This window comes from Salvia hispanica, unplaced genomic scaffold (assembly GCF_023119035.1).
Source record: "Salvia hispanica cultivar TCC Black 2014 unplaced genomic scaffold, UniMelb_Shisp_WGS_1.0 HiC_scaffold_778, whole genome shotgun sequence".
NCBI lineage: Eukaryota > Viridiplantae > Streptophyta > Magnoliopsida > Lamiales > Lamiaceae > Salvia > Salvia hispanica.
In genome coordinates, this window is record NW_025952552.1 from 47,986 (window position 1) to 74,167 (window position 26,182).

Below are 26,182 nucleotides of genomic sequence, written 5' to 3' on the forward strand. Positions count from 1 at the left end.
AATTAAATTAGAAAATATGTATATATATTAAACTGAACACAAATTTTTTGCATGTTTTCATAATCATGATAAGGTTACATTAAAAATCCATCAAAATCAAATGTTTTGAACAAGATTTATAAAAATAAAGCATAAAAAAGTTCTGCTAAAAACCCAACACCAAAAATCACATTAAGACAAATGATCTAATTAAAGCTTTAATCAATTATGTCTTCAACTCCAACTGCTACTCCATTTCTTGTTTCAAGAAGGGTTTGATGTCTATTTCTTGTTTACTCAAGAAGGGCTTGATGAGGCCATCTGTCAAAGCAGTGGTTGATGTAAGAGCCGCTTTCAGTATGCTTAAACCCTGCACCAACGACAACGTGTTTTGGATACTATATTCATGAAAGTAAAATACTAATACAAGATGTGTATTTGCAACTTACCTCTTCCACCCCAATTTGCAGCTTTACTTCTTTTACATCAGACAAAGAGATCTTCAACTCTTTGATAAGAGAAACACCTGATGTTACCTCCAACGGTGAAACACGCAAGTCATCACGTACCATATACACGCAAGTCAAATCTTTCTAAAGACATTCCCATTATTGAAAAAAGAAAATCCACAAAACTAAAATTTGCCTGAGCAAACAACAGCTTGTTTGTAGATTTTTGAAGGATGGCTTTCAAGATCATATTCTCTGGGATCACAAGAGTGGGGCTCTGATGTAACAAAACATGCCGCTCTGCTGCTAATAAAACCATCCGTCTATCTGGAAAAATGAGGGAAGTGAACGGATTCGAGCAAATCAATGATTCCTTCAATAAACCTATTATCTGACCAAAACAATAAAAAGATAATACTATCAATAATTGAGAGGTGGTCTTTTCAAAGAAAGATCAAATGTATAATGAATCACCTCATTCAATCCAAACCACACATTTCTTGTCTCCATGAAATCCATATCTTCCATAGCAATTCCAAGAGTGCTGAGAGTTTCAACGATGGAGCGTTCCTCAATAGGAAACATACAAAGATCATCGGTGATTATGAAAGAAGATGCACAACTACTGAAAACTCCCGTATATGATTGCTCGGAACTAAAACTGTTGGGCTGAGTACCATGATTAAGTCTCAAACTATACAATTCTTTTTCATAAAGTGTTGAAGAATTGATCAGTCTTTTCTTAGCATAATCTCCATGGAAATGGTCAATATGAAGATTTTCTGCACTTCTATAGAGAGTGGTCAAGCTTCCAATAACAGGCTGTACAATGCATCCGCAGTACTGCTTCTCCAGGACTTCAATAATCGTTAATAATGGCAGAAGTAGAAGGCTTAACAACACATCTACAAAATGACCACTGGCTTCTGCAAATAGTACCTTTGTCTTCTCTTTATTTATCACAACTTTGATACAGAACTTCAGTTCAGACATCCCGTTTCTGTAACAGTGAGATCTTTTTATTAGGCCAAACAATCTTTGAAGGGACTGCATATATTAAGTTTTCGAAGTCTAACAAAACAAATTAGTAACAGTTGTGGCATTTGAAATCATACATTATCAACTTCTCGTTTTCCAATTAATCAAACTAAAAAGCAAGAAAAGAGAAAAAGGAAAGGAAGACGGAATACTAAAAACTAAAAAGAATAAACAAGAGATGAGTTGGTCGAGAATTACCTTATTTCTCAATATGTAGATATATCTTGTAAGAGAAAAAAATAAACTTGATGAGTAGTTTTGATGCAGCCATGCAAGTAGTATGTATTTATAAGGGCATGGAAATTAGCCAACAGTCTCTTGTCCCACCGAATTCCATTCCATTTTTCATTTACTTTCAAAATAAATTACTACCTCTGTCCCTAAAAATTTGATACATATTATCATTTCGGTCCGTCCCTGAAAATTTGATACACTTCACTTTTATCATTTTTGGTAGTGGACCACATATTCCACTAACTCATTCCTACTCACATTTTATTATAAAACTAATACTTTAAAAGTAGGACCCACATCCCACCAACTTTTTCAACTCACTTTTCATTACATTTCTTAAAACCCGTGTCGGGTCAAAGAGTAGCAAATTTTGGGGGACGGAGGTAGTACTAGATTTGACCCCTAGACGGTGAAGGTTACCTTTCAGCATTTTAAAGTTAATGCTTAATTACCATAACTTTCATAGAGAAGAGGAAAGGTTGGGAAGCACAAACATGCAACTGATTTTAACTTCCATTTACTCGAGAGGGATGAAATTTTAACATTCAATGTTTGCATTAAGAACTTTCACATTGATATATGAATATTATTTTCCCATATTGAAATTTCACAAGGAACAAGAAATTTCATTGGAAAATGAAACTAGAACTTGTTAACATGTCCATTGTAATCAGAGACCTAAATAGCTGCATGTTAGTACAAAATTTTTAAAATAATATTAGTCGTAAGAATTTTTATCTCATTGGATCCAATGTGGAATTCAGTTTCTTTGAGATCTGATAGAAGATTTCCAGCATCATTTAGAATCGAAATTTTTGAAGCCAAACTAGGACTCATGGTTAAATCATCAGTCCCGCCTCTTTAGAGAGAAAGAAATTTTCTTGTATAGAAACTTTCTACTTTTATAGGGCGGACCAAAAAGTAAAAAGTTTCTATTTTTAAAGGACAGACGGAGTATTTTTTTTAAAGTGAGACATAACTAAAAAATTACAATTTCCATTAATATCCCTGATCAACATTATTTACACACCTAGTTGACATCAGTACACTCTGATATTGTTACAACTAGTTGAAATGGCATGAAAAGTGATTTTGGCCATTTATTTTCAGATTGAATTGACTAGATCATGCATCGGCGTTGAGAGATGTATCTTGATCCATCTCTATCTTCTTCCACTTTGTAAACTTGGACAGCAGAATAAGGCCAATTGTTTGGGAACTCACACCACATATCAACCCAATCCATAATCCCTGTGCCAAACAAAACAGATTTTACTTTCAATTTGTAGTAATGACAAAAACTCATGTACCTACCTTGGCATGGAGTGTAGTCTTGAATGCAAGCAAAGCAGCAACAAGCATTCCAATGCAGTAGAATCCTCCCAAGTTGATATACACAACAAAATGCTGCCAACCACATCCCCTTGCTACCCCTGCACTCGAAAACCAACCGTGTTTCAATCTAATTGGATTCCTCAACATCACTACATTAGCTGTGAATCACAACACACAACCTGATAATGCTCCCTGCACAAAATCACACAATATGGACACGACGAGGAAGGGCGTCATTGAGGCAAACGCATCGATTATCACCGGGCTGCTTGTGAAGGCGCTGGCCCAGAGGTTATGGCCCAGAGACAGCGCCAAAACTACAGCTAGCGCAGGGATAGCGGCGAGCTTAAGTGTGACGTGCATGGCTTGCCTGGCTCGATCAGGCCGTCCAGCACCCAACTCGTTAGACACCCTCGTGCTGCAAAAGCAGACCAACCGAGTTCAGCAATCGCGTGCGTATCCAATAAGCAATCGTGCACGCAATTGTTTATTCTCACCTAACCGCTGCACTCATGCCATAAGCAATCATGTACGCAATTGATTCCGTGTTCACACTGATGAATACATAGTCATAAGTATCGACCTTGAAATTACGACATAAAACCAAGTGGACGCATAGTATCATTATCATACTACTTACCACATCGCTATGAGGGAAGTAGAGACCTCCGAGTTTGGCATCAATCCAGCCAATAAAACGAGAATCTCGAAAGCCCAATATTCCAGACTGATTTCAAGAGCATGATAGTATCATCAAACATTATGACAAATAAGCAATCTAAGCTACAAAATCACTACAATGAAATCACTCACCACACCATTCCTGCAGAAGGCACAGCAAGCTTCAAGGTTGGCCATATATGCCTTAAAGACTCCCAAGTAAATCCATTCCATGTGTTTTTGAATTTCTTCGCCCTAACCACGTACGAGGCTAGCATCAAGGCCGAGACCCACAAAGATATGGAAGCTGCCACGGGGGCTCCACTGTATCCGAGGCTGGACCAATTAACCAAGGCATAGGCAACACCGATGTGGAGGGCAAGAGGGACTAACGAGCATACAACGAGTGGCATAACAACTGACTGTGACTGAAGAAACCTAAGCATATTTTGCAATAATCCGTAAGCAAACAGCCCCGGTACCAAATACTTGAGATACACACCGGCTGAGTTTGCTATATGAGGCTTCTGATGTAATGAAATGAGGATAGTGTCGGAATAGAACCACAGACCCGACACAAGGAGACTGCATATAATAGATATAATGCAAGAAGTCTGTAGATACACTCCCATTATCCTGTGCTTTTTTGCTCCAAATGCTTGCCCACATAATGTTTCAAGGGCACCACTCAACCCAACCTACACCAATTTTTAGGAAATGATTAGTAAAGCTGAGGTTTATAGAAAATCATTTAAAATTGACATAGTTGAACAAAATGAGTTATTAGATTGCGATAGAGTCGTATATGTTGTGACAGAATAGAACAATTGTGTAATCGAAACACATAGAAACGTAAAGAGACACAGAATTTACGTGGTTCACCAACGTTGTGTTGGCTACGTCCACAGGCAAAAATGGAGAACATATGTTATTCAGATTGTTTTCAGATTCAGAGTTTTGTGCCCTACTCCTATATAAATAGGCACACAGACGACCGGCTAGGCCCAATATAAATATTAAGGCCTAAAACAGAAAAATATCATAGCGTCGGGCCAGGGGCACTCCACCCCAGGGGCACTTCAGGGGGTGGCAAACTATACAGATTTAAGGCATGTAAGAGGACAAAACAAAACACAACACATTGAGAGTGAGAGGGAAGGGGATATAACCATGAGAGACAAACCGGTGACGGCAGCCCAGGAATTGGCGAGATTGGCGGAAGTGAGTTCATGTTCACCGAGGTGGCCAGCGAACATGACGGAGACGAGAGGGATGAAGTAATAGGCGGCGTTGGTGAGAACCAAGGGCAGCGAGAACAGCACCTGCTTCTTGGCCTCCCCCAAATCGATCATCCTCCCTAGAAGTTCCATCATTCCTTTTTTACCACTACTAGCTGAAGCTCCATTAGCCCTGCTACCACTTTGCCCACTGCTCTCAACATGATCATCTGGGCTGTTGTTATGAACTGTATTATCCCTAGCAGCCAAATCGACCAAATTAATCGACTGGGAAGCAACATCAGCCGGTTCATTAACAGCTTCTTGGTTGTACAAGTTGTTGTCCATCTCTAGCAGGTCTTTAGTCCTTGGGATCACACTACAAATGAATCAAAGACTGAGTATCAAACCATGATTACATCCCAATAGATTTATGAATATTATACCTTCACAATTTGAACATACAATTACAAGCTGTGAAGAAATACATTTAATTTTGATTTTTGCTGAACATATACTCAAAAAATTATAATTTTGATTTTTGCACACTGACACTAAAAAACATAAATAAATTACTAAATCTGATCAATCAATCAAAAGCATACAATCTGAGCCCTAATACATAAAAATAAATACCGTAAAGGTGGAGCTGACTGCTGACGGCATGAAGGGATGACCGGCGACGGCGTGGATGGATGGAGGTGGAGGCGTGGAGAGAAACGAGTGATTTAGGGTTAAGAGTGGTGGAACTGGAGGTGGAAGTCCGATACTACTCTTTTAGGTTTAATATTTTATTGTTATATTAATGCATCTATTAAAATATTTTTTTGGAAGTTGCAAATCACTTATCGACAATGCATATAGTTATAGTAATTCGTTTTTTTTCTTTGAAACGAAAATTTTATATTTTTAAAATTGAATGAAACAAAAACATAAACTTGAGCTAGATTGGGATTAATCAGCCTATATATTTTATTTTGGAAGTTGCAAATTACTTATCGATAATGCCATTTGATATTTGAGACCAATGTTGCCTCCCAAGTAGCTCTACCAAAATAGCCCTACGTACTACTACCTCCGTCCCCAAAATTTGCTACACTTTGACCCGACACGGGTTTTAAGAAATGTAATGCAAAGTAAGTTGAAAAAGTTGGTGGGATGTGGGTCCTACTTTTAAAGTATTAGTTTTATAATAAAATGTGAGTAGGAATGAGTTAGTGGAATATGGGGTCCACTACCAAAAATGGTAAAAGTGAAGTGTATCAAATTTTCAGGGACGGACCGAAATAGTAAACTGTATCAAATTTTCAGAGACAGAAGTAGTAATTTTTATGATGAAACGCAACATAATGGATAATGTTTCCCTTCCATAAAAGAGAAAACTGTTGCATACTGAAACAAACAAATGAGGTTCGAAATAGTTCAAATTAGGGTTTTTGGTTGGCGGGGAGTTGGTGAAACCAAAACGAAACCAAATACGAAGAGAACTGAAACGCGCAATAGTAAAGACGAGATTCTTGGTTTCAGGGTTGGAACGAATCCGAAAAAGGATAAAGAGACAACCAACAAGAACAAAACAATTCTATACACAAGGAAACTCAATGTTCTGTCTTTGGTTCTTTCTTAGGCTCTTTCAGAATTGGATTGATGAGGCCATCAGCTAAGACAGCTTTTGGGTTTGATTAGGCCATCAGTCAAAGCTGTTTTTGATATAAGAGAAGCCTTCAATATACCTAATGCCTGCACTAACAAACAACCAACACCAATGCAGCATGTAAAATTATACTCACTCATTTAAAATTTCAAAAGATTAAGGAAGTTTTATAAACTTTTGAAGGTATGAAGTAAGAATTTTTACCTCATTGTGTCCAATGTGGAACTCAGCTTCTTTGACATCTGATAGAGGAATTCCAGCATCATTGAGAATGGAAATTCTTGATGCCAAACTAGGACTAATGGTTAAATCATCGCTTACAAAACACATTGTTTTTTTCATGCCAAATTCAATCTTGTTCAATTTCTTATAACAAGTATGCGAATGACTCCCATCGCCAGCAGGATTATACGGAATCCATCTTTCTTTCCAATACAGTTTTGGACGGCCTCCTTCACTGAGAGGTAGAAGCTGCTGATTTTTGGAAAGATAACCATGAGGTAGCTTCGGATTTATCAGCCTATTTTTAGTGTCTGAAGTTGAGAAATACATCTCATCGATCCCATATAATACGCTTTTGTACAAATTGTCGATACATTTTAAGGGAGCGCTGCTGCCCAAGAGGAACTCAACTCCACCTAAAGGAACAGTGAGGAAGCTCAAAAGAAGCTCTACAAGCTCATCACTAGATTCTGCAAACAAGAATTTATTCGTTGATTTATGCAAGAACGCTCTCGAAACAATTTTGTTAGACTCTGTAGCAGCAGCAGCTTGATGAACATGACTCAACCGAATCCCATATTGTATGTTTTCCACAGTGTTCTTCTTTAATATCATATCCGTTAATGGTGTTGCGGATGTTAATGACAACTTGAGCAGCTCGAGGATCTAAAGGAATTACACAAAAACCAGATATTTTGCATATAAGTCAAGTACTAAATAAATAGTTTCCAAAGATCAAAATTCTAGCTATTTTTTTGTTTAAATAGACTATTTTTGTGTATGTGCTAAACCCCACATCCCTAACTTCAACTTGGTAAGAATTTATTTAGACTAAAATTTGAAATGACTGATCTTATTTGGATTTCCTATTCTAGACAACCAACATATAACAAACACCCTTAACCTAACTCATTGAGTACATTCTCCCTTTGTTTACCAAAATAATTTTAAAAGAGCTACTAACTATTTCCATTAAATGAAGTAGGAAAAATACCTAGCATCATATTAAAAGGATTAAACTTGTGACTTACCTCATGAAAACCTAGACACAAACTCTTCACCTCAGCCCCTTGAGTCTCACTAATCCCAAAATCAGTAAGAGCTTCAAAATTTCCAGTCACAATGGGCGCAACCCTGAGATCATCAGAGATGATGAAAAACAAGGGACTTATTACAAAAGCTCCACCTTGGTCCATACATTCTCCAAAGATTATTCCTCTGTTCAATGGTCTCCCACACTTAACACACTTTGCTACATCAGGATATAAGCTGATATTAAGACGACCATCAGCACCGTTGCAATTTACGTCTTCACAGAGGAAGTGTTGCAGAAGCCCGATGCCAGCAACATCAAGCGCTAGTTTACGGCATTCGGGTTGAAAAGAACTCCGTGGATTCAGCAGCATTTCCTTAGCGCCTCGGGTGGAGAAGTGGGCGGTGTCGAGTTCGGACAAGCCTTTGTAGAGAGTGGTTAAGCTTCCGATGGCGGCTGATTCGTTGTGTTTTTGGAGAACTGTGACGAGTTTTCCTAAGGGAATCGTGAGGAAGCTTAGCAGAACGTTGATGAAATCACTGTTTGATTCTGCAAATAATACTTTTGTTCTCTCTTTGTTGATCATAACTTTCAGAGACAGAGACATTGTGATGAGATAGAGAAGATGAAATGTGTGTTGTGATTGATTGATTGGGGTTTAGATTTGCTGTTTTGATGCTGGATTTATAAGTTTAAATTTTACAAGAATAATTAAATAGGGTTCATTAATTATCTGCTTATAGGGAATTGCAAGCATGCAATTGCTTTCATTTCGATTTATATTTGTTTGTTGAAAATTGAACAGTCGGTTTTGCATTAATCACCATTACAGTTCCTAATTAGCAAAATATAGTGATTAAAATTGAAAATCTTAATTGATTTTAAAATGTGTGCAAACTTTTTCAATGTCTTATTGAAGTAGGCCGAAGCGACCAGGTGTTTAATGCATGTTTAAATTAGATAACTCAAATAATTAAGATGGAGTTAGTATAGTTTGACACTAAATACTATATAAATTCTTGCAATATACCCCAACTTATTCAAAATCTGGAAATAATCCAAGTTGGAGGTTCATGCATAATTGTCAATTTTATATTATCGCGTGGAATTTTGATTTTCATATGGATTTAAGGGTAATCGTCAATTATCAGAACCATGCGGACTTTTGCTTTTTGAATTAACAACTTTTTTCTTACATAGATCAAGAGTTAAATGGGTTAAATATTTTATGTACTCCTTCCGTTTCTTCATAGTTGAGGCGGAACTTTTCGGCACGGAGTTTTAGAAATGAATGTTGAGTGTGTTAAATAAATAGATAAAAAAGTAAAAGAGAGGAAAAGGTAGAGAGAATAAAGTATAAAGTAGAAGAAAGAGGAAAAAGTTATCATATAAGGAAACGACTCAACTATGAAGAAACTTCCTGAAATGATAAAATGACTCAACTATGAAGAAACGGAGAGAGTAGCTTTTATTGATGTGGACTATATATATTATCAATTGACATATTTCGTGTTAGGATTCATGTAGTAAGGATCCTTTCCCGGATTGTAAAATGAGAGTCAAACGGATACGGTCCTTTAGATAATTATATGTATATGTCAAACTTAGATTAATTATAAGTATGTGTCCTTCAGATAATCCTACTTATCTCTTTCCTTTCTCAATCTGCATACTTTTTTCATTCTACATCGTTTCATTCTTGGGAGTAAATAGACACCTCAAATTATTTTGAGAGAGGTCTGCATCAAAATGATTTGTATTGTACATAAAAAGGACATGCTACATAAAATACCATCAAAATCATATGTTTGCAGATGGGACGCACGGATCATATTGAGCACTCTGGCCAAGATCAAATGATTTAATCAATCAGTTGCTCTCCGTTTCCTGTTTTTCTTCAAGAAGGGCTTGAGGCCATCTGTCAAGGCAGTGGTCGACTTGAGTGCGGCTTGCAGTAGGCTTAAACCCTGCAGCAACAAGAAGATGTTTGTATACTATACATGATGTATAATTATTTCAACAGCTGCATTATCCAAACATGACCAATCTTACCTCTTCCGACTCAAGTTGCAGCTCTACTTCTTCTGTATCAGACACGGGGATCTTCAGCTCATTGATAACCGAAAGACCCGAGCTCAACCCCAACGGGGAAACAGTCAAGTCATCACTGACCATATACATGTTTGATCCCTTGACACGAAATATGCAGCACTTCAGAAGATGGTACCCAGTTTTGTGACAATAAGCACATTCAATAGGCTTTGGCTTCAATAGCAATTCTTTCACACGAAAAATTTCCAGAGGCGCATTGTATAAATTTGAGGCAACACTCTCATACAAATTATGCATAATCCGTGTTGAATTATTAAACTCAATTACTTCAATATTAAGAAAAGGCTCGGTGGAAGTGATGAAGTAGGTGCATCACCTACTTATCATATGTGGATGAAATTTTGTTTCTTCATGGCTTAAGAGAAGGCCACAATCTCTCTACGTCACATGGCGGTGGGATGAGTTATCAATCTTTAATCTCTTCATGGCTAAGTAAATTGTCTCTTAGAATGATTATGAGGAGGTGACGTAGCATGTATGTGTATAATAGTTAGCCATACATAGTTGACTACTTTATTATCTTTGAAATCTATAAATAGGTAGTTGTAGTTCATTATAAAATCAATCAAGAAAGAAAAAGTGAGTGAGTTGGAGAGAAAAGAGCCGTAGCTCAAGTGAGAAAGAGAGAAGAAAGCTTTGTAGTGCTGAAGCACTTTGATTGTATTTTGTAATCCTTTTGTGAGAAGCCTATAAATATTTATCCTCCATATTTCATCTTTGTTGAGTGTTCCTATATTTTGTGTGTCAAATATCCAACAAATCTGGTATCTAGAGCCACTCGATCCTACCTATGGCGGCAACGTTGAACATGGTTCAACCTCAGATTCCTAAATTGGAGAAACACAATTATGGAAATTGGAGTATTCAGATGCGAGTCTTGTTGCAATCACAAGAGTTGTGGGATATTGTTCAAGACGGCTACACCGAACCTGCTTCCCAAGAAGCCGAAGATGCCCTGACGAACAACCAGAGGAACGCCCTCAGAGACGCTAGGAAACGAGACAAGAAGGCATTATTCAATATCTATCAAGGTATTGATGAAACCACGTTTGAGAAAGTAAGTGCAGCCACCACGTCAAAACAAGCCTGGGAGATTCTGAAGAATGCTTTCACCGGCGTTGATAAGGCGATACGAGTTCGACTGCAGATCCTACGTGGCGAGTTCGAAAGTTTGGCCATGTCTGAAACGGAGAGCATTTCAGACTATTTCACAAGAACATTAGTTATTGTGAATCAAATGAAAAGGCAAGGGGAGAACATTGAAGATGTTCGTGTCATTGAGAAAATTCTTCGTTCCTTGACGTCGAAATTTGAGCACGTCGTTGCTGCTATCGAAGAATCAAAAGATCTCAACACCATGTCTATCGACCAGTTGCAGAGCAGCTTGGAAGTCCACGAGCAACGCATGAAGAAAAAGACCACTCCATCACTTGAGCATATGCTACAAGCGAAGATGTCAATCCAAGAAGATAAGAAGTCTGCGCCTGGGACATCACATGGTGGATACAACCGACCGAGGCCGAGGTCGAGGTTATCGTGGTCGAGGAGGACGCGGCCAGAATTACCAGTATGAAGGAGGACGTGGACAGAATTACCATAACCAAGGAGGACGAGGCCAGAATTATCAAAACAAGGGAGGACGACAGAATTTCACCTATCGAGGCAGAGGTCGAAATTCTTATGGACAACGAGGACGAGGAAGAGGTCAGTATAGAGGCGGTTATTCTCAATCCTACAATCGACAAGGGTTTGATAAAGCAAATGTCGAGTGCTATACTTGTCACGAATTCGGGCATTACAGTTATGAGTGTCCAATAGCCGAAAATACCAGGACCAATCAACAAGTCAATTATGCCGATGGTGGAGATGATAATGAGCAGGTAACTTCAACCTCTCTTTTTATTCACAAAGGACTTGAAGGTGATCAGTGCAGCATGTGGTACTTGGACACTGGAGCAAGCAATCACATGTGCGGGAATAAAGAACTCTTCGTGGAGCTGAAAGAGACATCTTATGGGGACGTGACCTTTGGAGATTCCTCAAAAGTTGCTGTTCAAGGAAAAGGTAACATCCTGATTAAGCTGAAGAATGGAAATCATGGTTTTATATATGACGTCTATTATGTGCCTGCCATGAAAAGTAATATTTTGAGTCTTGGTCAATTGCTGGAGAAAGGATTTGATGTTAGTATCAAGAATTCCCGCCTTACTATCAATGATGCTCGTGGTAATTTGGTTGCCTGTGTGAAGATGTCCAAAAATAGATTATTTGCATTGAATATGAAACATGATATGTTGAAGTGCATGAATTCCATTGTTAAAGATGAATCGTGGTTATGGCATTTGCGTCTTGGACATCTAAATTTTGGTGGTTTAAAGCTTCTTTCCACAAAGAATATGGTGAAAGGTTTGCCGCATATTGATCATCCTGAAGAAGTTTGCGAAGGTTGCATACTTGGCAAACATCATAGGCCAAGCTTCTCTAAAGAAATGAGATGGAGAGCATCACGCCCGTTGGAGATCGTTCATACAGACGTATGCGGTCCTCTGAAGCCTGTTTCTAATGGAGGTAATCAGTATTTTTTGACTTTCATTGATGATTATTCCAGAAAGACTTGGGTATATTTCTTGAAAAGAAAATCTGAGGTGTTTGATATTTTCAAAGAGTTCAAAATTCTTGTTGAAAGACAGAGTGGGCACTATATTAAAGTTCTCAGATCCGACCAAGGTGGTGAGTTTACATCCGATTTGTTCGAAAAGTTCTGCAAGGAGCATGGAATCGTTCACCAGCTCACACCTCCATATACTCCTCAACTGAATGGTGTTGCTGAAAGGAAGAACCGAACAATTCTTGATATGGCGAGAAGTATGATGAAAGGGAAAGACTTACCTCGAGAATTCTGGGCTGAAGCTGTCGCAACAGCAGTGTATCTCTTGAATCGATGTCCAACCAAAAGTGTTCGCAACATGACGCCTGAAGAAGCATGGAGTTCGTTCAAGCCCAGTATTGCGCACTTGAGAGTTTTTGGCTGTATTGCTTATGCCAAAATTCCTGAAGCTCGAAGAATCAAGCTTGATGACAAAGGTGAAAAGTGTATCTTCGTGGGATATGGAGATCGAGTAATGGGTTACAAATTGTATAACCCACTCACGAAGAAGGTGATCATAAGTCGCGATGTGGTGTTTGAAGAAGATCAAACATGGAGCTGGGAGGATAAGAAAGCTGCAAGCTCGTCGGATATTGTACCTGATCAGCAAGAAGAAGCACGTGAAGTAGAAGAGCCAGATTCACCAACATCATCTCAAGGTCCAGTCGGAAGGCCAAGAAGAATGCGCAATCTGAATGATATATATGAAGCTACTGAAGAAGTTGATGGAGCTGGAGAGGAAAATGTGAATCTTATTTGTTTTTTTATGGATGCTGATCCAGTTGCTTATGCAGATGCTGCGCAAGATAGGAAATGGAAGATTGCAATGGACGAGGAAATCAATGCGATTGAGAAAAACGATACTTGGTCGTTGACGACATTGCCAGAAGGCCGAAAAGCAATTGGTGTGAAATGGGTGTTCAAAACAAAGAAAAATGCCAACGGTGAAGTGCAAAGGTACAAGGCGAGGTTGGTGGCGAAAGGATACAAGCAGAAGGCTGGAATCGATTATAGTGAAGTATTTGCTCCCGTTGCTCGTCTTGAGACGATCAGAATGTTTATCTCACTAGCCGCTCAACACAATTGGAAGATCTATCAGCTTGATGTGAAGTCTGCATTTCTAAATGGCTTTCTTGAAGAAGAAATTTACGTGGAGCAACCTGAAGGTTATGTGAAACGAGGAGCCGAAAATAAAGTCTACAGATTGAAGAAAGCTTTGTACGGGCTCAAGCAAGCACCTCGCGCCTGGAATTCCAGAATCAATGAATATTTTCTGAGGAATGGTTTTGAGAAGTGCCCATATGAACATGCTCTATACTTGAAGAAAGATGCTAAAGGTAACATGTTGTTTGTTTGCCTATATGTTGATGATCTAGTTTTTACTGGAAATTGTGAAGCAATGTTTCATAAATTCAAGAAGAGCATGATCAAGGAGTTCGAGATGACGGACATTGGCTTGATGGCACATTTTCTGGGAATTGAGGTAGTGCAAAAGGAAGATGGGATATTTATCTCTCAAAGTTCATTTGCAAAACAAATCTTGGAGAAGTTCAAAATGGAGTCTTGCAATCCCGTTAATACTCCCGTGGAGATTGGTCAAGAATTGAGGAAGCATGATGGTGAAGCAGAGGTAGATCCAACTTACTTCAAAAGCCTGGTTGGAAGTCTACGATATCTAACGTGCACTAGGCCCGATATTCTCTATGGAGTTGGACTAATTAGCAGGTACATGGAAACGCCGTCACAGTCTCATTTGAATGCGGCCAAGAGGATTTTGCGCTATATTAAAGGTACGCTGAATGAAGGTATACTTTATCCCTCTAATCAAGAAGTTAAGCTCATTGGTTATTCGGATAGCGATTGGGGAAGAGACTTAGATGAAAGAAAGAGCACTACCGGCTACTGTTTTTATATTGGAGATGCCGTCTTTACCTGGTCATCAAAGAAGCAAGCTATAGTGACACTCTCAACATGTGAAGCTGAGTATGTTGCAGCAAGTTCAACGGTGTGCCATTGCATTTGGTTGAGAAATTTACTAAGTTTTCTGGGATTCGCGCAACAAGGCCCGACAGAGATATTTGTTGATAATAAGTCTGCAATAGCACTTGCGAAAAATCCGGTGTTCCACGAAAGAAGTAAGCATATTGACACTCGTTATCATTTTATTCGGGAGCACGTGAACCAAAATGATGTGGAGTTAGTGTACTGCAAGTCCCAGGATCAAATTGCAGACATATTTACGAAGCCACTAAAGCAGGATGTGTTTAGAAGATTGAAATTTATGCTCGGCATGAAGACATTGAAGAATTGAGCTTAAGGGAGGATGTTGAATTATTAAACTCAATTACTTCAATATTAAGAAAAGGCTCGGTGGAAGTGATGAAGTAGGTGCATCACCTACTTATCATATGTGGATGAAATTTTGTTTCTTCATGGCTTAAGAGAAGGCCACAATCTCTCTACGTCACATGGCGGTGGGATGAGTTATCAATCTTTAATCTCTTCATGGCTAAGTAAATTGTCTCTTAGAATGATTATGAGGAGGTGACGTAGCATGTATGTGTATAATAGTTAGCCATACATAGTTGACTACTTTATTATCTTTGAAATCTATAAATAGGTAGTTGTAGTTCATTGTAAAATCAATCAAGAAAGAAAAAATGAGTGAGTTGGAGAGAAAAGAGTCGTAGCTCAAGAGAGAAAGAGAGAAGAAAGCTTTGTAGTGCTGAAGCACTTTTGTTGTGTATTTTGTAATCCTTTTGTGAGAAGCCTATAAATATTTATCCTCCATATTTCATCTTTGTTGAGTGTTCTTATATTTTGTGTGTTAAATATCCAACAAAAATGAGTTAGGAATGTGAGATCCACCATAAAAAAAAAAGTAAAAGTGAAAGATGATAAATTTTGAGGGACTGACGAAAATGAAAATAAATGACAAATTTTCAAGGACGGAGGGAGTACAAGAATATATAATCTAGATTCATAACATGTTGGAAAAATGCACCTGTAGCGTTATTTGATTCCATGATTTGATCGAATCTTACATATGAATCAACTAGTTTTAGTATACTCATGTATGTTAATTTGATACATGAACAATTTTCGGTTTATAATTCAGAGGAAGCTATGATATCTTTGATTTTGTCGAATAATTAAATAAATTAGTTCTTACACTCTAAAAGAATTCTCTAAGAAATGGAGTACTCCATTAGTCCGAAATATAAAGTTCCACTTTATTTCGACGTGGATAGTAAATACTTTGTACACCTTCCGTTGCATAATAGTAAAGTCATTTTTCCATTTTGATACGTTTCATAATAGTAGAGTCATTTCATTTTCAGTAAAAGTAAACACATTAATTAAAATCCATTATATTTTCAATAAACAGATACTCGAGTGGATGAGAAGCCAATGGGCAATCACGACAATCGGACTGACGTTCCTACTACTCGGTGAAGCCAAGAAGCACAACATCAGCATGTTCGAGCCGAAGGGCGACGCCTACCGAGAGTGGCTCGAGTCGAGAGACCTCAAGTCCGTCGTCTACGTCTCCTTCGGAAGCATCGCCTCTCTTAAAAAAGAGCAAATGGCGGAACACGGCCACGCCCTTCTAGCCACGGGCCGCCACTTCCTATGGCTTGTCCGATCCACCGAACTCGACAAGCTCCCTTCCGACTTCGCCAACACCGCGGCCGGGAAGGGCCTAATTGTCGAGTGGTGCCACCAGCCCGAGGTGCTGGCGCACAAAGCCGTGGCGATGGCGCAGTGGGTGGATCAGTGCACGAATGCGAAGCTTGTGGAGGATGTGTGGGGGGCAGGGGCGCGATGCGGCGGCAGAGATGGGATTGTTGGGAGGGAGGAGATTGCCAAGTGTATTGAGAGAGTTGTTGGAGGGGATGAGATTAGGAGGAATGCTCTGAGGTGGAAGGAAATGGCGGCGGAGGCGGTGGGGAAGGGTGGGACTTCCGACCTTAATGTTGTGGATTTTGTTTCTAAGATTGTGTTTGATGATGGCGGGGATTTTAGCCCCACCTCTGTTCTTGTTTGAACAAGTTCAAGTTAGTGGAATGCGTTAGTGGAACTTGAGGTCATTAACACTACTTATACAGACGGTCAACAATGGTGCCGTCCTACGATTGCTACTGGACTATATTTAATAGGCCACCAAAATCACATGACTCTATATCATTTAATCCATTAACAATACTTATACGGACGGTCAACGATGGTGCAGTCCTATGATTGCTACTAAACTATAATAGGCCACCAAAACATTCCTAACTCTTGACTTGGTTCATCACATCACACCTCCATAAATCCAAAAGTAAGAAACAAAGAAAAGCAAAGAAATGGATGCAGAGGTGGTGATGATCCCATACCCAGCCCAAGGCCGCATCAACCCGGCTGCCGCCTTTGCCGAGTCCCTCGCCCTCCACGGCCTACGCGTCACCCTCACCACCACCATTTCCCTATCCGAAACCGCTACATTCCACCACTCATCCATCACCATCCACCCCCTCTCCGATGGCCACGAGCAAGTCACCCAGCCCGAGACCCTCGAGGCCTACCTAGCCCGTCTCAAGGCCAATCTGTCACGCAGCCTGGCCGCCTTCTTGGACGAGTGCGGCCAGGTTAAAGCCGTGATCTACGACTCTGCAATGCCGTGGGTGCTTGATATCGCGCACGAACGAGGCTTGCTCGGGGCTACATTTTTCACTCAGCCTTGCAGTGTTACCGCTGTTTATTACCATTTGGGACAAGGGTTGCTGAGGTTTCCACACAATCAAGACTCGACTGTGAACTTGCCGGCGCTGCCTCCTCTTCGACCGCATCATCTGCCTTTGTTTGCACATCTTGATGAACCGAGGATTACTTTGGATCTTGTTGCTCATCAGTTTGATAATCTTGAGAGAGCTGATTGGATCTTCTTCAACTCATTTTACAAGCTTGAATCTCAGGTACTACTCGCTTTTTTTTCAGCGACACAAAGCTTATCTAGTGTGCACGTTGAATCACGTAGTTTGGTCATATTTTGGCCAGTCTCATAAGATTTGAAAACGGAGTATTGAATTGTGAAGTTTTAGGTTTTTTTTACTATTTCATCCGACATCCGTGTGTGTATGAAACAACGTCGTTTGGTGATACTAAAAAAACGTTGAGGAAGAGAAAAAAAATTGCTTCTTTAAAAGTAACAACGTTGTTACGAGTACCACCAAATGATGTCATTTTGTACAAGAATGAGACAACAAAGAAAAGAATTGAAATTTCGTGATTTAGCTGTACCTCGTCCAAGAAAAGTCATGTTTTTCAATTTTTATCTGTCCACAAAATTATTCCCATTCTATTTACAAAAAATTTCTAACAGTTTATTGCCTTCATGCGTTACTTATTTACAACTTTTATATGTGTGCCCACCACACATTAAAAGTGTAGGGTCCATTTTTAACTAATACTCCCCACGTCCCAGATAGTTTGTGTCATTTTTCTATTTCGGTCCGTCCCACTTAGTTTGTCTCATTTCATTTTTTACAATTTTTGGTAGTGAACCTCATATTCAAACTCATTCATACTCTCATTTCATTATAAAACTAACATATAAAAGTAGGATCCACATTTCACTAACTTTTTCAACTCACATTTCACTACATATTTTAAAACCCGTGCCCAGAGGCGGAAACAGAAATAATTATCGATAGGGGCTGAGATTTCTAAATTTTATTTTGATGTATATTTTTGAGTAATTTAGATAATTTGTAAGGGCTTTTACACTATAACTTACACTAAACTTGACTAAATTTTAAAAAAAAAAGTTTAAAAATTATTTCATTGAGGGCTTAAGCCCCTCCATCTTTGACTTTGGGTCCCTTATGCTCGTGCCTGGTCAAAGTGAGACAAACTATTTGGGACGGAGGGAGTAGTACTGTTTGAATAATTTTTTCTCTTTATTCTGTAATTTATCAGTCGCGCGTTGAAATCATGTCACATAATATTTAAGACTATTTTTTTATGGACGTACGAAGTATTTTGTTTTCAAATTTATATATTAATTAGAATTGGATCATATTTTCTAATTACATGACATTTTACCCCGTGAAAATATTAGTGTATATGCTTCATGCTCTAAATTTGATGTGTCATTGAAGGTATTAGATTGGATGGCAAGGATATGGCCAGTCAAGACTGTTGGACCAACTTACTTGCTACTCCAAAAAAGCAAGAGATCAGTTTCGAACCACATCATCAACCTGTTTGAGTCAAAACAAGATGAAGCGTGCCAAAAATGGCTCGACGCCAAGGGGAGCGGCTCGGTCGTGTACGTCTCTTTCGGAAGCTTAGCGTCTCTCCAAAAGGAGCAGATGGAGGAGCTCGCCCACGGCCTAGCAATGAGCAACTGCCCATTTTTGTGGGTGGTGAGAGCTTCTGAGATGGATAAGATAAAGAATCTTGATTTAGAGAAAGGCCTTGTTGTTGAGTGGTGTCATCAGCCACATGTACTGGCCCATAGCGCTGTGGCGTGCTTCCTGAGCCACTGTGGATGGAACTCGACTCTCGAGGCACTGAGCCACGGCGTGCCTCTTGTGGCCATGGCGCGGGAATATGATCAGCCAACAAATGCTATGTTTGTCGAGGACGTATGGGGGTTCGGGATCGGAGTTAGAGCTGGCGAGGATGGAATCGTTTCGAGAGAGGAGATCGCGATGCGGGTTAAACAAGTTGTTGAAGGAGATGAAGGGATTGAGCTCAAGAAAAATGCTTCTAAGTGGAAGAGTTTGGCTCATGAGGCTGTGGAACAAGGTGGGACTTCTGCTACTAATATTGATGAATTTGTTTCCGCACAAAGAAAAATAGAATAATAGAGAGATGAAACTCACTCGGTCCCAATAAACTTGTTGTATTTTCCATTTTCAGCCTACTTCCTTCGTCCCTGAATAATTGTCACTCTTTGACAGGACTAAGAAAAATTGATTGAAAAAGTTAGTAGAACGTGGAAACCACTTTTTTATATAGGTTTTATAATAAAATGTGAGTGAATTGAGTTAATGGAATGTGAGACCTATTTACCATTTATGGTAAAAATGAAGTGTGACAATTATTGAGGACGGACCGAAATGGAAGGTGGAAACCACTTTTTTTATATAGGTTTTGTGAATGAAGCGAATATATTTCTAAAGAATTTAGCCAACAATTGTAAATAACATTTTCAAGAAAATATTTATTATTAATCTCAAGTCCATTCAAACAAATAAGTATGAATTATACATATTTTTCCTTCAATTAATAAGTATGACAGGTTTGAATTGAAAAAAAAATATTGGTTTGCCAGGCAACTTTAAAACATTAATATGTATGACAGGTTTGAATCTGAAAATTTGTTCAGATTCATGACAAATAGGCCTAATATTGCCTTAAAAACATTAAAGTTCGGTCAAATTTTGGTTTGCCAGACAACTTTAAAAAATAACCGGGAAAACATCATATTTGTATCTCACGGCGAAACAATCCGTTTGTCTAATAATATATTGTTGACGACATCGTTTACTTCATTGGTATAAGAATTTTTGGATGCCTATTACACAAACTTGATATGATGATGGATAACAAATTAAATTTCATAATTTTTACAGGGGATTTTTAGCGTCGCACAATAGACTAAAATTTGATTGAACTTCATGTTTTTTTGCCATTTGCCTCAAGAATATTGTGAATGTGTTATCTTTTTGAACTCACATGTTTCATTATCATATCCAATATTTAATCGAATATTGCATGCATGTGAACGTTGCCAATTCAATGCAGGCAAATTTTCAGTATACAATTCAATAAGAAAAAGCTAGGAAATCTTTGCATACACATATGACTAAACAATGATCTAACGTTCTAAACGTTCTGAACTCATCACTCTTTTTTTCCTACAATAGATTAAAACTTTATTCGCCCATAATCAATCATTCAATTTTTTCTTTCTGTTTTGATTTATCCAAAAAATTAGTCTCATATTGTCCACTACCAATACTATTAGTACTAGACGAAGGAAACATATATTAACTGATCATAAAACGTCTTACCAACTAAGCTGTTCATAAGTTAGTGCTAATTCTTAAACCATTTTAATTCTTATTATATGTCAAAACCAGATATTAGAGTGGATGACCAGAAAATGGCCAATGAAGACCATCGGCCCAACCATCCTCCTAAACCACAAAGACGACACCAACAACAAGCACACCACCATCAACATGCATGTTCAAACCGAAACACGACCCCTGCATCACCTAATGGCTCAACTCTCAAAACCCGCCTCCGTCGTCTACGTTTCCTTCGGCAGCGTCGCCTCCCTCGGAAAGCCGCAGATGGAGGAGCTCGCGCACGGTCTTGCCGCCACCAACCGCCCCTTCCTGTGGGTGGTCAGGGCGTCCGAGGCCGACAAGCTCCCCCGGGACTTCGACCCGGGGGAGAGGGGCCTCATGGTGGCGTGGTGAGACCAGCCCGGGGTTGGGATGAGAAGGAAGGCTTGTGAGTTGAAGTGATTGGCTAAGGAGGCTGTGGGATGTGGTGGGACTTCTACTTGTAATATTCAGAATTTTGTTGATGAACTTTTGCGTAGGTAGTCTGTCTATAAATGTCACATTTTTTATTAGCTTAGATTCGGAGAAATTGTTTGACCTTTTCAGAAAAAGTGATAGAATTATAAAACTAAATGATAGTTAGACTATATATTCTACTAACTCATTTCACTCATATTTTATTATAAAATTGATATATAATATATAAAAATGAATCTCACATTTAAAATCCAAGCCAAACTCAAATGGATTTTCTAATGGCAGACGAAATAAGTAATAAAATGTGAGTGTAATGATTTTGTAAACTGTGGTCTATTTACAAAATAAAAATAAAATAAGTAAATCAGATTTACTATGAATACATTATCATAAATCAATAATTAAATCATAAGTTCATAACATCTCAATCTCCAAAATCTGTCTTTAAATTGTTTATTTGCTGATAAAAAAATAAGAAATAAATTATAACTCCTTTCACAACACACACACATCTCAATCTCCAATTTATGCCAGCCTAAAAAATAGCTTCATTTCTTTGTAATCCCCACAACCCAAAATTTTTCACATCTATATATATATAAACTCACATACTTAGTGCAGGCAGCAACAATGGCAGCTCATGTTCTAGTCCTCCCCTTCCCGGCGCAGGGCCACAGCAATCCGGCCCTCGCCTTCGCCACCCGCCTCGCCTCCATGAGCCTCTCCGTCACCGTGATCATCACCACTGACTTGAACAACAAAGCAACTGTCTCATCTCAATCCTCCTCTGTCTCCATCGCCTGCATCTCAGACGGCAAGGAGTCCGCCGAGGGTGAGGAGTCCGTCGAGGCCTACTTAAAGCGAATCACATCCGTGCTCTCGGCCAACCTGGCCGAATTCATCGACCACAACCCAGCCAAGCTCCTCATCTACGACTCCATGATGCCGTGGGCCATGGACGTGGCCCGGCCCCGGGGCTTGCTCTGCGCGCCGTTTTTCACAATGTCGGCGGCTGTGTCTGCGATTTTCTACCATTTGAAAAATGCGGGTTTGAAGTTGCTAGATCGTTGGCACTAGAATTTCTCTTTGTTTTTGATTGAGATAATGGTTGTATAGTCTCTGTTTTAGGAGTTGTTATGGAGGTGAGTTTTCAGGGAGAAAGTCTGATACTTAGATAGATGAAAATGGTTCAACTTTCAAAAGACTCTCCATCTCTACTAATTAAAGATGGAATACGAGACACCTTTTCTAGGAAATGAAAACACATGCTAGAGAATTAATGACTAGTGTCATAATCAGCCAACCTACTAATGACACTCTAAACAAAAAGCATAATTAAACTTTTTCTGCTGCACATTAACTACAGTTCTCCCTCTTAATGTGCTGCTCCATGACACCAAGAAGTTCTCTGAACTTGAAAAACTTTTCCTTTGGAAGTGCTTTGGTGAAGATGTCTGCCACTTGATCTTCGGACTTGCAAAATGTGAGCTGAACTTCACCTTCTTCAATGGCTTCTCGGATGAAATGATATTTGATGTTGATGTGTCGAGTGCGGCTATGAAAAACAGGATTCTTGCTCATAGCAATTGCTGATTGGTTGTCGCAAAACAGCTCGGTAGCCTCCTTCTGCTTCATTCCAATATCGCCAAGAATCTTTCTCAGCCAATACACCTGTGATGTCGCCATAGCAGCTGCAACATATTCAGCTTCGGCAGTTGACTGTGCCACACTCTCCTGCTTCTTTGAACTCCAAGAAAACACACTTGAACCAAGAGAAAATGAGTAACCCGTAGTACTCTTCATATCATCCAAACATCCGGCCCAATCGCTATCGCAATAGCCTTGCAAATTAATTTGGGCACCTTTGACATACTTGATCCCAAAATTTGTTGTGCCTTTGATGTATCTAAGAACTCTCTTTGCTGCACCAAGATGGATTTGACTTGGACTATTCATGAATCTTGACAACATACTAGAAGCAAACATAATGTCCGGTCTTGTCGCACAAAGATACAACAAACTTCCAACCATACTTCGATAGATAGAAGCATCAATCTTCTTTTCACCATCTTCTTTCTTCATTTTCTCATTCACCACCAATGGAATCAAAGTTGGGTTGCAATCACCCATTCCAAATTTTTTCAGAATATTATTTGCATACTTTCTCTGACAAATAAACACCCCATCATTTTCTTGGTATATCTCCATACCCAAGAAATGATGTAGCAGCCCCATATCACTCATTTCATATCTCTTCATCATCTCAATTTTAAAATCATGTATCATCTTCTCATCATCACCACAAAACAACAAATCATCAACATATAAAGCAACAATGAGAGTAGATGTACCTTGAGTCTTCACATACAAAGTAGACTCACTTTTGCTCCTTTCAAATCCATGCTCAATGAAATATGCATCGATTTGGCTGTACCAAGCTCTTGATGCTTGCTTCAATCCGTACAATGCTTTCTTCAACCGATAAACTTTATCTTCGGCACCTTCGATTACAAAACCTTGAGGTTGCTCCACATAAATTTCATTGGTCAATTCTCCATTCAAGAAGGCTGATTTGATGTCAAGTTGGTATAATAACCACCCCTTTTGAGCTGCAAGAGCAATGAGCATCCGGATTGTATCCAAACGTGAAACCGGCGAAAATGTTTCGTCGTAGTCAATTCCGGGCTGTTGTGTGTAGCCTTTTGCTACAAGTCTTGCCTTGTTTCTTTGAAATGATCCATCTTCATTTACTTTAACTTTGTAGACCCATTTCACTCCAATGATTTCTTTTTCTCGTGGGCGTTCGACCAACTCCCATGTCTTGTTCTTTTCGATCACATCAATTTCTTCTTGCATAGCTTTTCTCCAAGCTTCTTGCTCCATTGCTTCATCAAAATTTTCAGGTTCTATGAGGCAAACATTGCATCTCTCATAGACATCTTGCAAGCTTTTCATTCTAGGAGCAGGACTTGATGATGATGTGGACGAACTTGGATCCGAGTTAGAGCTTGAATCATTTGGGGATGAAAAATCAGTACCTTCATCACCATCTCCCTCATCTTCGACAGTTGAAACTTGCTTTGTTTCATCAATGATTGATCCATTCTTCTGCACTTCATTTACTTCCCAATTCCAACTTGCATTTTCGTCGAATATCACATCTCGACTTGTGATAACACTTCTTGTCTTCAAGTTGTAAAGTCTATAGCCTTTGGACATGTTGCTATAGCCAACAAGTATACATTTCACACTTGTTTCATCAAGCTTTTGCCTTTTTTCTTTTGGAATTTGGGCATAGCAAACTGACCCAAAAACTCTCAAATGCTTCACTGATGGCTTTCTTCCACTCCATGCTTCAGTTGGAGTTCTATCCATCACAGCTTTTGTTGGACATCGATTCAGCAAGTATACTGCTGTATGAACGGCATCTGCCCAAAAACTTTTAAGCAATCCTTTGGCATGTATCATTGATTTTGCCATCTCCATCACCGTCCTATTCTTGCGTTCGGATACACCATTTTGTTGTGGTGTGTATCCAACACTTAGTTGTCTTCCAATGCCTTCTTCTTCACAATACTTGGTGAATTGATTTGAAGTGTACTCCTTTCCGTTGTCACTTCTTAGCACTTTGATGGTACGACCACTTTGATTCTCCACAAGGAGCTTGAATTTCCGAAAGACTTCAAACACTTCGGATTTTTGCTTCAAGAAGTAAACCCACGTCATACGAGTAAAATCATCAATGAAGAGAATGAAGTACCTGTTTCCACCATTAGAATTTATCGACATTGGTCCGCACACATCGGTGTGTACAAGCTCTAGAGGTTCCTTTGCTCTCCAAGCAACTCCTTTTGGAAACGGTAGTCGGTGATGCTTTCCAAGTGCGCATCCTTCACAGACATGCTGCTGTGTTTCTCCAATTTTTGGCAGACCATGGACCATATTTTTGTTGTGTAGTAGCTTGAGACTATTGAAGTTCAAGTGGCCAAGTCTCAAATGCCATAACCATGATTCATCCATTACTTGAGCTTTCATTGCCATATTTTCAGCATACTTGAATGTGAGAGGAAAGCTGCGACTCTTCTCCATTTGAATTTTTGCCACAATTTGCTTCGCCCCCTCTTTATCTAGTATGACACATGAATTTCCTTCGAAATGGACAGTGTATCCATGTTCAATAAGTTGTCCAACACTCAACAAATTCTGCCTCAAATCTGGTACAAGTAGCACATCACTTATGCGCTTCATCCCTTTCTTCGTGTCAACACTTATCGTCCCTTTTCCCTGGGCTTTGACAAGAGCACCATTTCCCATCTTAACTTGAGAATTTACAGATGTATCAATGCTCACAAAGATGGACTCATCACCTGTCATGTGGTTACTACAGCCACTGTCAATGTACCACACATCTTCATCTTTTTGTTTTTTGCTTTGTGAAGCATAAAACATATATTCTTCACTCTGCTTTTCTTCCAAAAAATTTGCATGCTGCTGCTGTTGTGGTTGATTGTTGGCGTAGCAATCCTTTTGAAGATGACCAAACCGACTACATTTGTGGCATTTCGGCTTGTCCTTGAACCAACAATCCTTGTACTCATGGTTACTCTTTCCACAGTGAGTACACTTCTTCCCATTTTCAGCTTTGTGAAAACCTCTACCACCATGTTTGGTTTTCTCTTGACCTCTTCCACGACCATAGGTTCCACTACGATTTTGTTGGCCACCACTAAACGAAGATTCACCAACACTTTTAACATTCAAATGCAGTTTTGATTGAAATGCACTCTCAATCGGCTTTTCCGATTGCCTTAACAGCCTTTCTTCATATGATTTCAAAGAACCCATCAACTCATGAATGCTCATTTGAGAAATGTCTTTAGTTTGCTCAATAACAGCAACTATAGCATTAAACCTTTTTGGAAGACATATCAAAATCTTTTCTATCATTCTCTGATCTGAAAGCTCTTCACCATACACTCTCATTTGATTTGTGAGCTCAATAAAACTTGAATGAAACTGATTTAAGGTTTCATTGTCTTTCATTTTTGTATTCTCAAAA

General features: G+C 39.1%; 6 protein-coding genes across 6 annotated transcripts; 3 read left to right on the forward strand and 3 right to left on the reverse strand.

The window, feature by feature from the left end:
* Positions 1–226: 226 nt before the first annotated feature.
* On the reverse strand, positions 227–1,421 carry LOC125200026. Its single transcript, XM_048097830.1, has 4 exons — positions 903–1,421; positions 625–819; positions 429–572; positions 227–349 (listed from the first exon to the last, which is right to left on the reverse strand). The coding sequence occupies exons 1-4, from the start codon at positions 1,419–1,421 to the stop codon at positions 227–229; spliced, it is 981 nt and encodes a 326-aa protein (XP_047953787.1).
* A 1,404-nt stretch (positions 1,422–2,825) lies between these two features.
* Positions 2,826–5,260, reverse strand: LOC125200027 (protein DETOXIFICATION 18-like). The gene is made up of 7 exons (XM_048097831.1): positions 4,865–5,260; positions 3,849–4,393; positions 3,676–3,762; positions 3,533–3,589; positions 3,215–3,453; positions 3,015–3,133; positions 2,826–2,951 (listed from the first exon to the last, which is right to left on the reverse strand). The coding sequence occupies exons 1-7, from the start codon at positions 5,258–5,260 to the stop codon at positions 2,826–2,828; spliced, it is 1,569 nt and encodes a 522-aa protein (XP_047953788.1).
* A 1,308-nt stretch (positions 5,261–6,568) lies between these two features.
* Positions 6,569–8,428, reverse strand: LOC125200028. The gene is made up of 3 exons (XM_048097832.1): positions 7,820–8,428; positions 6,771–7,454; positions 6,569–6,652 (listed from the first exon to the last, which is right to left on the reverse strand). The coding sequence occupies exons 1-3, from the start codon at positions 8,426–8,428 to the stop codon at positions 6,569–6,571; spliced, it is 1,377 nt and encodes a 458-aa protein (XP_047953789.1).
* A 2,295-nt stretch (positions 8,429–10,723) lies between these two features.
* LOC125200029 lies at positions 10,724–11,506 on the forward strand. Its single transcript, XM_048097833.1, has one exon. It carries the CDS (start codon positions 10,724–10,726, stop codon positions 11,504–11,506), a length of 783 nt encoding a protein of 260 aa, XP_047953790.1.
* Positions 11,507–15,223: 3,717 nt separating this feature from the next.
* LOC125200022 (UDP glycosyltransferase 9-like) lies at positions 15,224–16,671 on the forward strand. The gene is made up of 2 exons (XM_048097825.1): positions 15,224–15,341; positions 15,969–16,671. The coding sequence occupies exon 2, from the start codon at positions 15,981–15,983 to the stop codon at positions 16,626–16,628; it is 648 nt and encodes a 215-aa protein (XP_047953782.1). The 5' UTR covers positions 15,224–15,341; positions 15,969–15,980; the 3' UTR covers positions 16,629–16,671.
* A 103-nt stretch (positions 16,672–16,774) lies between these two features.
* Positions 16,775–19,571, forward strand: LOC125200021 (UDP glycosyltransferase 9-like). The gene is made up of 2 exons (XM_048097824.1): positions 16,775–17,538; positions 18,724–19,571. Exons 1-2 carry the CDS (start codon positions 16,930–16,932, stop codon positions 19,432–19,434), a joined length of 1,320 nt encoding a protein of 439 aa, XP_047953781.1. The 5' UTR covers positions 16,775–16,929; the 3' UTR covers positions 19,435–19,571.
* Positions 19,572–26,182: the final 6,611 nt, after the last annotated feature.

Excerpts from the sequence above, each read along its gene's own strand:
- LOC125200022 (XM_048097825.1), top strand. The coding sequence starts at position 15,981 with ATGAGAAGCCAATGGGCAATCACGACAATCGGACTGACGTTCCTACTA.
- LOC125200029 (XM_048097833.1), top strand. The coding sequence starts at position 10,724 with ATGGCGGCAACGTTGAACATGGTTCAACCTCAGATTCCTAAATTGGAG.
- LOC125200021 (XM_048097824.1), top strand. The coding sequence starts at position 16,930 with ATGGATGCAGAGGTGGTGATGATCCCATACCCAGCCCAAGGCCGCATC. Across the intron at positions 17,539-18,723 it reads TTTACAAGCTTGAATCTCAG|GTATTAGATTGGATGGCAAG; the intron begins GTACTACTCGCT and ends GTGTCATTGAAG.
- LOC125200027 (XM_048097831.1), bottom strand. The coding sequence starts at position 5,260 with ATGGACAACAACTTGTACAACCAAGAAGCTGTTAATGAACCGGCTGAT. Across the intron at positions 4,394-4,864 it reads TCACCGGTTTGTCTCTCATG|GTTGGGTTGAGTGGTGCCCT; the intron begins GTTATATCCCCT and ends AAATTGGTGTAG. Across the intron at positions 3,763-3,848 it reads CCTTCTGCAGGAATGGTGTG|TCTGGAATATTGGGCTTTCG; the intron begins GTGAGTGATTTC and ends TCTTGAAATCAG.
- LOC125200026 (XM_048097830.1), bottom strand. The coding sequence starts at position 1,421 with ATGTCTGAACTGAAGTTCTGTATCAAAGTTGTGATAAATAAAGAGAAG. Across the intron at positions 573-624 it reads ACAAGCTGTTGTTTGCTCAG|AAAGATTTGACTTGCGTGTA; the intron begins GCAAATTTTAGT and ends GAATGTCTTTAG. Across the intron at positions 350-428 it reads TGCAAATTGGGGTGGAAGAG|GGTTTAAGCATACTGAAAGC; the intron begins GTAAGTTGCAAA and ends TCGTTGGTGCAG.
- LOC125200028 (XM_048097832.1), bottom strand. The coding sequence starts at position 8,428 with ATGTCTCTGTCTCTGAAAGTTATGATCAACAAAGAGAGAACAAAAGTA. Across the intron at positions 7,455-7,819 it reads TGTGTCTAGGTTTTCATGAG|ATCCTCGAGCTGCTCAAGTT; the intron begins GTAAGTCACAAG and ends TAATTCCTTTAG. Across the intron at positions 6,653-6,770 it reads TCCACATTGGACACAATGAG|GCATTAGGTATATTGAAGGC; the intron begins GTAAAAATTCTT and ends TTGTTAGTGCAG.